The 12,901-nt window shown below is 40.2% G+C and overlaps 1 protein-coding gene across 1 annotated transcript in view; it reads left to right on the top strand.

Annotated features, from left to right (window-relative positions):
* The window catches only part of GTF2F2 (general transcription factor IIF subunit 2), a 169,418-nt gene that overhangs the window by 142,530 nt on the left and 13,987 nt on the right, over positions 1-12,901 (top strand). The window contains exon 7 of the mRNA XM_010368053.2: positions 9,263-9,406. Within this exon, the coding sequence (XP_010366355.1) occupies positions 9,263-9,406 (144 nt within the window). The remainder of the gene's footprint in view (positions 1-9,262; positions 9,407-12,901) is intronic.

The following is a 12,901-nucleotide window of genomic DNA, read 5'->3' as shown; positions in this document are numbered from 1 at the left end:
TCTTTAATGATGACTCAGTTAGTGTCTATGGTGGAATCAAAAACAACTCTAGATATTCCAAGCAGAAAAGAATGTAATGTAGGGAGCTGGTTACAAATGATTTATGAATACCAAGTGGATGGGCTGAAGTTGCAAAAGGGAGAAGAGATCAGGAAGCTGCTGTGGAGGTGCTCCTGCAATACAAAAAAAAAAAGAAGAAAAATCTCCCTCCCTCCCAATTTCATTCTCCTATTGGCAGAACCCCAGCTGGAAACCCTCTAGCAAGGGAATCTTGGAAATGTAGCCTGCAGATCTCCTGCCGCCCTGCCCTTAACACCAAGGCTAGAGCTGAAGACTTGTTGCAAAATAACTGGCAAAGTGACCCTTGACCTTTGTGGGTGTTGTACCTTGTTATATTAGCTACTGCTGATACAAAGCTATCACAGTGTGCAATGCATTTAAAAACTAAGCACACAGAACATGAAGACAAATCATGGTAGTTTGAGAGCAAAACGTAAAGGTATTTTGTAGTTTTGACAAAACTTACTCTTAAAATTATGTACATTCTTTCTTCCCCTTAAAATATTTTATCTTGTGTACGCTTATAGTATCTATCTATAAATACAGTAGGTACATTTGTCCAGTTTATAAAGAGATATATGCATAGTTCATGCTTTAAGTTTTTTGCTCACAGAGGTGTATAATCAAAAGTATAGAGTCAGCTGATGCGTAAGGTTCTTTGCAACTCCCTCCAACTTTGAATCCAAGTAAGGTTGACACTGTATGTGTGTTCTGGTTGACTTAGTGAACATCATATATAGCCTATATAAATTTCATAGCATTCTTTTATGTATTCCATGGCCTCTTATAACCTTTCTCATAAGGAATTCCTTTTCTTCTCATAAGGAATCATGTCCTCTGTTGTCTAGACATTTATTTTCAATGTTGCTATATACTAGAATCACCTGGGAAGCTTTTAAAGCAGAAAAATAGGCCAGGTGCAGTGGCTCATGCCTGTAATCCCAGCACTTTGGGAGGCCGAGGCAGGTGGATTACCTGAGGGCATAAGTTTGAAACCAGCCTGACCAACCTGGTAAAACCCCATCTCTACTAAAACTACAAAATTAGCCGGGTGTGGTGGCACATGCCTGTAATCCCAGCTACTTGGGAGGCTGAGGCAGGAGAATTGCTTGAACCCAGGAGGCGGAGGCTGCAGTGAGCCAAGGTCACGCCTCTGCACTCCAGCCTGGACAAGAGCGAAACTCCATCTCAAAAAAAGGAAAAAAAAAAATACCCTCAGAAATTGATTTGGTTAATCTAATGGGGAGGCCAGCCATCTTAAGTTTTTAAACTTCTTGGGTAATTCTAATATACAGCCACTGATCCAAAGAGATGAGAACTTTTTATAGTTCTGCCATCTCCTGTTTAGGGTGGGGTGTTTAATAATGGTACTTGGGAGGAAACCTCTTTCTAGCAAACCTAGAACTTTTAAAAGGAATTAATATTTTCTTATTTTTGTTAGAATTTCTGCCCCACAGTTTGAAAAAATAAGTTTTCTCTCTCTCTTCTTTTTTTTTTTTAATTTCTGGTAAAAGCTCTTGGCCAGAAAGAACTTGAAAACCTTAACTATGCTCAGATGGGTAAGAGACAAAAAAGAAAAGCTTACCTAGTAAACTGGTAAGTTGAGGTCAATCCCCAGGAACTAGAAAGGAAATTCATTTGTATGCACGTATACTCTATTTCCTTCAGTGTGGCAACCGACTGTTAGTCTGCAGAACTAAGATTTGGGGTTTGAGTGGTTAATCTTTTAAAGTTCTATGCATAAATTTGAATTTTCCTGAATAAAAAGGATGTTTGTAGGACTGTATCATTAGGGCTTTTCAGTAATATTTGCCTGTTATAATATATAGTATAAGTATACTACATGCTTTGTCCATTTGAATTTGCACACAAAGGACTGACCAATTCTAAAGAAATAATTTCCTCCCAAGAGATAATGACACACTAGGCAGAAATAGAAGCATTAGTTGAGGGGAGGGGGAATAATCTCTCATAGGGATTTAACATGCAGAACCATGATATTCAAAGCTGTCATGCTCACTTCAAAAGTTAAAAGCCTTTACAAGACTGCCTTGATAAAACAAAGTATTTCTGCAAACAATAATCTAGAAATTTATAGATATCTGTATTATAAATTTTAATTGATAGTGGGTGGCATTTGTAATTTTAGTCAGTGATTACAGTTTCAGTAATGACGGTTGAACATCTATATACCACATCCACAAAGGATTTTCAACATTTGGTTACATTTTAGTCAAGAATAGACTGGGTGTGGTGGCTCATGCCTGTAATCCCAGCGCTTTCCGAGGCTGAGGCGGGTGGATCACTTGAGTTTGAGACCAGCCTTGAGTCTGAGACCAGCCTGGGCAGTATAGCCAGACCTATCTCTTCAAAAAAATTTTTTTAATTGGCTGGGTATGTTGGCATGTCCCTGTTGAAACCAACCTGGCAAACATGGTGAAACCCCGTCTCAAATAAAAATACAAAAATTAGCCAGGTATGGTTACACACACCTGTAATCTCAGCTATTCAAGAGGCTGAGGTAGGAGGATCACTTGAACACGGGAGGTGGAGGCTGCGGTGAGGTTAGATTGCACCACTGCACTCCAGCCTGGGCAGTAGAGTTGAGACCCCATCTCAAAAAATAAAAAAAAAGGTTTGGGGGCCAGGCGCGGTGGCTCAAGCCAATAATCCCAGCACTTTGGGAAGCCGTGGTGGGCAGATCATGAGGTCAGGAGATCAAGACCATCCTGGCTAACATGGTGAAACCCTTTCTCTACTAAAAATACAAAAAATTAGACAGGTGTGGTGGCATGCGTCTGTAAGTCCCAGCTACTTGGGAGGCTGAGACAGGAGAATCACTTGAACCCGGGAGGCTGAGGTTGCAGAGAGCCAAGATTGCACCACTGCACTCCAGCCTGGGCGACAGAGCAAGACTCCATCTCAAAAAAAAAAAAAAACTAATAATTTGTGTTCTGTTGTGAAAATTAATTGTATATGGATTTTTTGGTAAAAATTTGTAACTGAAGACTAAAGTGCTTTCTGAATTGACATTTATTTCTGTACAGTCAGTTGCACAGTGGTCTGTGATCATTGGATAGAAGATTGGTAGTTAAAATTCACACAATATAAAAGCTGTTTCTACTCCAGTCTTAGTAAGATTTTTGGTGGCTACCAACAAGTTAGATATCTGACTGGTTTAATATCATTTCCTTACAGTGCCTGAGCTCCACTGAGAAGCAAAATGCCCAAAAGCCAAAGAGCTAAAAAGAGAAGAAATAACATTATCTCAAAACTGCAGTCTTCTCCTAAAGAGAATAGTTCATATCATTGGTAGTTTATTTGTACAGTTAGTTTTATTTGTAGTGTCAAGTTGTGAATATAGTATTAAGATTATCATTTCTGCACTGTTTAGTTTTTAAAAATTACCTCAGTGACCTTGGTTTTGTCCTAACTATAAGTTTATTAATAACTTAATGGCCATGGAAATCATTTAAATCCCCTTTGATAATTACACATACACTGAAATGACTTATCTGATACCACAGAGCAGAATTTGGATTATGAGCCTATCTTAGACATTATCAAAAAAAAATTTAACTGGCTGGGTGCAGTGGGTCATGCCTGTAATTCTAGCACTTTAGGATGTCAAGGTTAGAAGATCACTTGAGGCCAGGAGTTTGAGACCAGCCTGGGCAGGATAGCCAGACCCTATCTCTTCAAAAAAATTTTTTAAATTGGCTGGGTTTGGTGTCATGCCCCTGTAGTTCCAGCTACTTGGGAGGCTGAGGCAGGAGAATAATTTGATCCCAGGAGGTTGAGGCTGCAATGAGCTATGGTCACACCACTGCACTCTAGCCTGGGCGACAGAGTGAGATCCTATCTCTAAAATTAATTAGTTAACTAATTAAATTAAAACAATAATATTTTTGTAGTACAGTATTAGTTAAATCTTTATTTTATTTTTGAGACGGGGTCTCACTCCATTGCCCAGACTGGAGTGCATTAGTGCATTCTGAGATCACTGCAGCTCCTGTCTCCTGGGCTCAAGTGATCCTCCCACCTCAGCCTCCCAAAGAGCTGGGACTACAGGTGAGTGCCACCACACCTGGCTAATTTTTGTAATTTTTGTAGAGGGTGGGTTTTGTCATGTTGCCCAGGCTGGTCTTGAACTCCTGAGCTCAAGCGATCCACCCACCCTGGCCTCCCAAAGTGCTGGGATTACAGGTGTGAGCCACTGCGCCTGGCCTTATCTTTATTTTGTTATTTATTTATTTTCTTAGAGACAGAATCTTACTCTGTCGCCTAGACTGGAGTGCATGAGTGGCATGATCATAGCTCACTGCAACCTCAACTTCGTGGGCTCAAGTGATCCTCCTGCCTTAGCCTCCTGAGTAGCTGGAACTACAGGCTTGTTCATGGCTAATTTTGTAGAGATGGGTCTCACTTTATTGCCCAGGCTAGTCTCAAACTCTTGGTCTCAAGTGATCCTCCCATCTTGGCCTGGCAGAGCACTGGGATTACATAGGTGTGAGCCACCATGTGTGGCCATAAATTTTGTTTTAAAACAATCTTCTATAAATTATCCCATAGTTAAACAGGCCCTGAGGACATTAAAGAGATGTTCCATTTTTTTTTATTTATTTATTTTTATTTATTTATTTTTGAGACAGAGTCTTGCTCTGTTGCCCAGGCTGGAGTGCAGTGGAGCGATCTCAGCTCACTGCAAGCCCCGCCTCCCAGGTTCACGCCATTCTCCTGCCTCAGCCTCCTGAGTAGCTAGGACTACAGGCACCCGCCACCAAGCCCAGCTAATTTTTTTTGTATTTTTGGTTTCACCATGTTAGCCAGGATGGTCTTGATCTCCCTACCTCGTGATCCGCCTGCCTCGGCCTCCCAAAGTGCTGGGATTACAGGCTTGAGCCACCGCGCCCGGCCCGGCCCTGTTTTTATTTTTAAATAAATTTAAATAAATGTGGGATTAATTTTAAAGTACTTAAATTTCTCTAGTGAGAATGTTTCTGTTTTGTTATTGCTATCACTGTTTTGTATGTCTGAGTTTTCAGACTACTTTTTTTTTTTTTTTTTTTTTTTTTTGAGACTGAGTCTTGCTCTGTCACCAAGACTGGAGTGCAGTGGTGCTATCTCAGCTCACTGCAAGCTCCGCCTCCCGGGTTCACGCCATTCTCCTGCCTTAGCCTCCCAAGTAGCTAGGACTACAGGTGCCCGCCACCATGCCCGGCTAATTTTTTGTATTTTTAGTAGAGACAGGGTTTTACTGTGTTAGCCAGGATGGTCTCGATCTCCTGACCTCGTGATCCACCCACCTCGGCCTCCCCAATTGCTGGGATTACAAGCCTGAGCCACTGCGTCCAGCCTTCAGACTACATTTTTAAGAGTTTTTGTTTACTACAGATTGTATCATCAGGGTACCTTGAAACTGTGCTTCCACGTGACTATCCTCAAGCTTTGGGCTCGAATAAACTGTATAGTTATTTTCTGAATCTCATTACTTAAGATTGACGTATACCTGTCAAGGACAGTAGCTACCATGGTTTCCAGTGCTTTGCTGACACCAAACACCTTGCATCTGAGGTTTTATGTTGGAGCATTCATTGTATCCCTGGGGATTGCAGCTCTCTCTAAGTTTGCTGTGGTGAACCAAGAAATAAGGCATATGCAGATTTCTGCAGAAATTAGGATTCCATGAAAGATATTGAGGCGATGAGGAAAGCTGGTATCTTTCAGAGTGCAAAGTGGTTTAGGAATATAAAAAATTTGCTTGGATTGAATCACATGGAAGTTTGTCACTGACTTGTGTTCGGGAACTATGAAACATGAATATGTAGGCTGAGAAAGAGTTTATCTTGATAAGTAAACAATTAAGAAATATTTTGGAGTGTAAAAAAAAAAAAGTTTTTGTAATAGGCAAGTGTAGAGGTAGGCTGCAGTACCCCCAGGAATTAAACCAGTGATGTACATGGTTAGCACAGAAAGATAAGCCTATATTTTTAGTCTGTTTTTCTAATTTTAACGTTAACTTCAATTTGAGATTGAAGCATGTAAACCAATATTTTTTTTCTTTTTTTTTTTGAGACAGAGTCACTCTGTTGCTGAGACTGGAGTGTAGTGGCACAATCTTGGCTTACTGCAACCTCCATCTCCTGGGTTCAAGTGATTCTGCTGCCTCAGCCTCCCTAGTAGCTGAGAATACAGGCGTGTGCCACCACGCCCAGCTAATTTTTTTTGTATTTTTAGCAGAGACTTGGCCATGCTGGTCTTGAGCTCTTGACCTCAAACAATCCGCCTGCTTTGTCCTCCCAAAGTGCTGGAATTACAGGAGTGAGCCACCGTGCCTGGCCCCATGATTTTTTGAAAAATCTGGGTAGAATTCAGTAATTTTCTTACTACTCATTAACGTTACTAATTACAACTTAATCTGACCCTTACTCTTATCCCTGGTATTGATTTTAAAGTTATTTTCTAATTTATTCTTAATTTTTACCTTTGATTCAGGTCCTCTTGCATCTGACACGTGACTCTGGGTTGGGACAATTTGACAACAACACTTAAAAAGTTTTCTCTCCACAGCCAACTAGAATGTGTGTGTAAAGTAGGTCATCTTACTTTACCAGTGGGCTTATTTGAAAACATTTTTCTTGTTAAACTTCCTAGCTTCTCCAGTGATTTTACACAACAGCCTACTGAAGGTAGAAACTGAGCATATCATCACTTCTCTTTGCTATTTCCTGAATTTAACTTGAGACTAAGGCCAGGCATGGTGGGTCGTGCCTGTAATCCCAGTACTTTGGGAGGCTGAGGCAGGCGGATCACGAGGTTAGGAGTTCAAAACCAGCCTGGCCAACATAGTGAAACCCCGTCTTTACTAAAAATGCAAAAATTAGCCAGGCATGGTGGGGCGCACCTGTAATCCCAGCTACTCCGGAGGCTGCAGCAGGAGAATGGCTTGAACTGAGGAGGTGGAGGTTGTGGTGAGCCGAGATTGCACCACTGCATTCCAGTCTGGGCAACAGAGCGAGACTCCATCTCAAAAAAAAAAAAAAAAACACATTTGAAACTGGCTGGATTTCAGTCTTCCCCAACAATACAATCTATGTCATTCATTTGCGTTTTTGTTTCAGCATGATGATCTTGTCCTAGGTAGCTCTTTGTCCATTACTGCATTTAAAACGTTCAAGGCCCTCCCCTCTCTAATTATTTTAATCCATTTAAAGCCATTTTAGAAAGAGAAGGCTGTCTTACTGTCTCCATATCTTAGCACACCCATATCTCAGCACAATGCCTAGCATATCGTCATGCTTAGTCTGCTGAAGCTCAGTGGAGTTTGAGTTTTATTCCCAGTTCGTACATGTCAAGAAATGGAGATCGAGTCCTTTCCCTTTGTCTCAATCCTAACTTTATTTAACTAAAAAGTAGATACTCAAGGTTGTCAGAGTCACCTTTTACCACTAATTTGACAGTCTCTCATAAGATGTGTTTTTAGTTTTAATATCAATAAATCAATAGAAACTAAATTTTATCCTTTATAACAAATCCTTATTGTCAAAATAGAGTAAGCCTAACTACCTGAGGCTGAAATTTATGGAATAATTTATTTGTAAGTTTTGAAATGTATTTCATTGTTTTTGAAGCTAGTCCCCAGATTATAATTATTCCAGCTGACACGCAGGACATTATTCTCTGGCACTTTCCACCCAGCCTATTGATGCTTTCTTCACCAGGTTGGCCCCTTCAACAAGTTTCTGATGGTTTATACAAGTGAAGTGTTCCTAAAAACAAACAAACAAATGTCTCAGTTAACTAAGTAATTGAACAGAACTTGCATATTTTCAGTAAAAAGAGTAATGTTTTACAAATGAACAGTCCCAGGATGGTAACAGTAGGAGGGAACTTCTTCATTGTGTTAGTGCCACTGCTTTTTAAGCTGGCATGCATGGAGGTACACAAAACTGCAGGGTAAACATAACACATGGTCCTGACGTGTCATTTTTATTTGGACAGGAGATACTCTGTTTTTTATTTCCATGTTAAAAATAAAGATGTATTATACAGGTGAATTTAGAGGTCACATGAAGTTTTAAATGGGAATTTCAGAAACATGGTTTACTTGTGCCTGAGGTGATAAGTATATACTTACTCCTTTCTCTTGTTAAACTAACTTTATTGTATGGGAAGAGAAACAGGTTCAAGGAGGTTGCACAGGGTTAGGATGAGAAAAGGTCCATGTCCTTTCCTTTTTACCAATGCTTCCCGAACTTTTCACTCTGTAAAGAACCTGTTCTATGATCTGCCTGCCTCCAAGAAACCCACGTTTGAAAGATGTGACCTACGAAACTGCATCTGTTCAATAAACTGTTTTACTGTTAATCAAAAACAAAAGAACTACAAGTTAGAGTTTTCGATCAACACAAGCTAACCAGTTAACCACACTGAATTGATATAATTTTGGCAAAAGGCCTTTTTAGGGGGAAATGGGCACATTACGCATTACATAAAATTTGAGGGGATAATGAAAGTGACTGGAATTATTACTAATTTAGAGCCTTAAAGATATGGGGACCCCTAGGAGTAACAGGTCCCAGGTTCTGAACTACTGTTCAGAGGCCTGCTGCCTCGAAACTTAAAATCTAGTTGTTAATGAATGACTAAAAAGAGAATGCCTGGGCAAGTGCGGTGGCTCACGCCTAATATCCCGACACTTTGGGAGGCTGAGGTGGGTGGATCACCTGAGGTCAGGAGTTCCAGGCCACTCTGGCCAACATGATGAAACCCTGTGTCTACCAAAAATAAAAAAAATTAACTGGGCATGGTGGCGGGCGCCTGTAGTCCCAGCTACTCAGGAGGCTGAGGCAGGAGAATGGCGTGAACCTGAGAGGCGGAGCTTGCAGTGAGCCGAGATCGTGCCACTGCCCTCCAGCCTGGGGGACAGAGCGAGACTCTGTCTCAAAAAATAAAAAATTAAAAAAATCAGCCAGGCGTGGTGGCAGGCACCTGTAATCCCGGCTACTTGGGAGGCTGAGGCAAGAGAATCGCTTGAACCCAGGAGTTGGAGGTTGCAGTGAGCTGAGATCGTGCCACTGCACTCCAGCCTGGGCAACAAGAGCAAAACTCTGTCTCAAAAAAAAAAAAAGAGAGAATGCCCTGTGTTTCAGAGTGAGCATGTTGAATTGATGCTTTTATTTCCTTTGCTGTTTGCATATAGATTGAATATGAAAGGAAAAAGAAAGAAGACGGGAAGCGAGCTCGAGCTGATAAACAACATGTTTTAGACATGCTATTTTCAGCCTTTGAGAAACATCAGTACTATAATCTTAAGGACTTGGTGGACATCACAAAACAACCTGTGGTATGTATATGTTCGTACTAATCCTTTGAATATGCCCTCCTTCGTTAACATGACATTACTGAAAGTGTGTCATACATGGTTTCGTTCATATTTACCTATGCTAATGACAAATTTTATGACAACACTCAGAAAACATGTCTTAATGCAGCCATTTTTTGGTAACGTCAGTTTTTATTTTAGATTTTAGTACACTTAATATCAACAATTCTTTATGAAGAAAAGAAATTGTCCTCGTGTTCATTTATTCTTGACATTAAGCCTGAAATCTGTTGATAGCATTTCTGGTCTTTATTTTGTTTCCCTATCTTCCTCTGAAAAAGCTTAACTCCTTCCCTTTTTTTTGGAAAACGTGCCTCATAGAAGAATCGCATTCTTGAAAGAATTATACTGTTTTGTCATTGTGGGAGGGTTTATCCCTGTCTTGTGGATTGTTCTCTGTGGATTTTTTTTTTTTTTTTTTTAATTAGAATCTAAGTAGGTCCTTTTAAACCTGAGCTGAACTGCACTTTCAAATTATGCTTGCAGAGATTGTGATTAGGTTGGCCTGTTCCCCGTTTTTAAGGACAAATTTAACAAATTGGTATTTTAGAAAGTTTATCTTTGTTTTATAAATAGTCATTTTTATCTCTTCTCTAGGCTTTTGTGCATTTACTAGTAATTTGCATTAATAATCCATTTAAAATGATAGTAACAATAAGAAATCCAAATTCTTTCTCTAGTCTTTGAGTCATATTGTTTTGCATTTAACTTTCTCCACCGTATGTTACCACAGTATCAGATTGAGTATTTACTTATAGATTTAAGAAAATTGAATGGAAACTCTTTTATCTCATTTCCTTTACCATTTTGTCCACTCTGCCAGTATACTCAAGAATATGTTGATTCTTGCTGCTCCATTTATTTGATTCAGAATATGTAACAAAATAACCAATTTTAAAAAACATCTTAACATAACCAAATAACCTATTTGTGAAACAACTTGATTTTTTTTTATTTATACAAAGCTTTAGGAAATTATTTATGAAATTTTAGTGTTCATTATGCAGTTTCTTCTGCAGAGATTTCTTTACTATTTACATCAACCTTTCACTTTTTGTTAATAAATTTAAATTCCAAAAGATTTACTTTTTAATCAGAAGAAAGTGTTCATGGTGCAGTATTATCAATTCATCCCAATGACTTCACTCCCTTTGGCATCAAAGCCTTAGAAACAGCATTCTAAGCTAGATTAAAAAATTTTTTTTGAAATAGACTAATTCATTAGCTAAGCTGTGTTTCTTCTGGTTTTAATGAAGTTTATCTTTGTGTGTGTGTATGTATATATATATCTGTATGTAAAGACCATTCCAGAAACTCTGCAAAGAGACAAGAGATTCTCATGGAATTAAACACAAAAAGTTAGATATGGAAAATAATCCCTTGTAGAGGGGCATTCAGATAATACTAGGGAAAACAGTTGCTTTGCCTTCACATGGGATATAAGGTTTATTCGTTTTGCATCAAAGAAAAAGGATTACTAGTATGTCTTTTGGTTTTGGTTAAGATATTTTTTATATGGTAGTACTCAGTGAGTCTCTTACAACAGAACTTCTTAATTCCTAACCAGTGGATGGACTTTAGGGGATCCATTAACTTCCTGAATATCCTGAATATGTGCAAAAATACATGGATTTTTCTGGGGAACATATCATCCATAGTTTGTATCAAATTCTCATAGAAGCCACTGATATTGAAACTAAGTTTTTTTTTTTTTTTTTTTTTTTGAGACGGAGTCTCGCTCTGTCACCCAGGCTGGAGTGCAGTGGCCGGATCTCAGCTCACTGCAAGCTCCACCTCCCAGGTTTACGCCATTCTCCTGCCTCAGCCTCCCGAGTAGCTGGGACTACAGGCGCCCGCCACCTCACCCGGCTAGTGTTTTGTATTTTTTAGTAGAGACGGGGTTTCACCATGTTAGCTAGGATGGTCTCGATCTGCTGACCTCGTGATCTGCCCGTCTCGGCCTCCCAAAGTGCTGGGATTACAGACTTGAGCCACCGCGCCCGGCCGAATCTAAGTTTTTTAATAATAGTTTTATTATTTAGAGACTAAATTGCCTCAATAAGCATAAGATTCTTGAAGGCAGAGTTGTATGCTATTCCTGTCCCTAAATATTCGTATACCCCATAGTGTAAAATATGGTAAAAATTCAGCAAATATCTCATGAATTGATATGAAAAAAGAAAATCCTCAGTCTCTAAGGGCCCACCATATTTTCTTCAGATGGATTTTGGCAGGCCTCTCACGTCATTTATAGTGACGTTAAGGGAAAGAGTGCCAAGAAAATGTGGAATGCCTTCCCTAGGCTGGATGTAGGCCAGAGGTAGGGTTACCTCCACCTAGAGGAGAGGGCAGGAAGTGGTCAGCATGGATTCTAGTCCATTGACTGGGAAAGAAAATTGCCAAAACCTAGCTCTCCCCCAAGTAGGCAACTATCCCCCTTTAAAAGGATCCCAGGACATGAGTGAATCTGTACTAATGGTCATCAGTACCCAAGAGACTTGAGGAATCTATTCTAGCATGAAGATCAGTGGTCCAGGAAAGGGAGTGTCCTGGTATAATAGAAAGAACCCTGGATTTGGAGTATGAGATCTCAATTCAAGTCCCGGCTCTACCATTTAGCCAAATAGTCCTGGACAAAGTACTTAAATATATTTAATACATTACTTATATATTTAATATTTAGTTCACTTAACATATGTAATAATACAAAATTTGCCAGTACATTCAAATTACAATTTTTTTTTTTTGCAGGGGAGGGGGTTGTTTGTTTGTTTTTGAGATGGAATTTTGCTCTTGTTGCCCAGGCTGGAGTACAATGGCACAATCTCTGCTCACTGCAACCGCCACCTGCCAGGTTCAAGCGATTCTCCTGCCTCAGCCTCCTGAGTAGCTGGCATTATAGGCGCCCACCACCACACCTGGCTAATTTTTGTATTTTTAGTAGAGATGAGGTTTCACCATGTCAGCCAGGCTGGTCTTGAACTCCTGACCTCAGGTGATCTACATGCCTTAGCCTCCCAAAGTGCTGAGATTATCCGTGAGCTACTGTTCCTGGCCAACACCTTCATTTCTATAAGCAAAATTATTGGCTAGAGAAACTGTGCTTAGGGCCCGTCTTTTTCTCTCATTTGCCAGTATGTGACTTACTTACATAAGCAACTAGAAAGAGTGAAAGTTACTCATCGAGGGCCGGGCACGGTGATTCACGCCTGTAATCCCAGCAATTTGGGAGGCCAAGGTGGGCGGATCACGAGGTCAGGAGATCGAGACCATCCTGGCTAACAAGGTGAAACCCCGTATCTACTAAAAATACAAAAAATTAGCTGGGCATGCTGGCGGGTGCCTGTAGTCCCAGCTACTCAGGAGGCTGAGGCAGGAGAATGGCGGGAACCCGGGAGGTGGAACTTGCAGTGAACCAAGATCACACCACTGCACTCCAGCCTGGGTGGCAGAGGT

Source organism: Rhinopithecus roxellana, chromosome 18 (genome assembly GCF_007565055.1).
Source record: "Rhinopithecus roxellana isolate Shanxi Qingling chromosome 18, ASM756505v1, whole genome shotgun sequence".
Taxonomy (NCBI): domain Eukaryota; kingdom Metazoa; phylum Chordata; class Mammalia; order Primates; family Cercopithecidae; genus Rhinopithecus; species Rhinopithecus roxellana.
The sequence above is the reverse complement of the archived record's forward strand: the minus strand, read 5'-3'. Positions and strand labels throughout refer to the sequence as shown.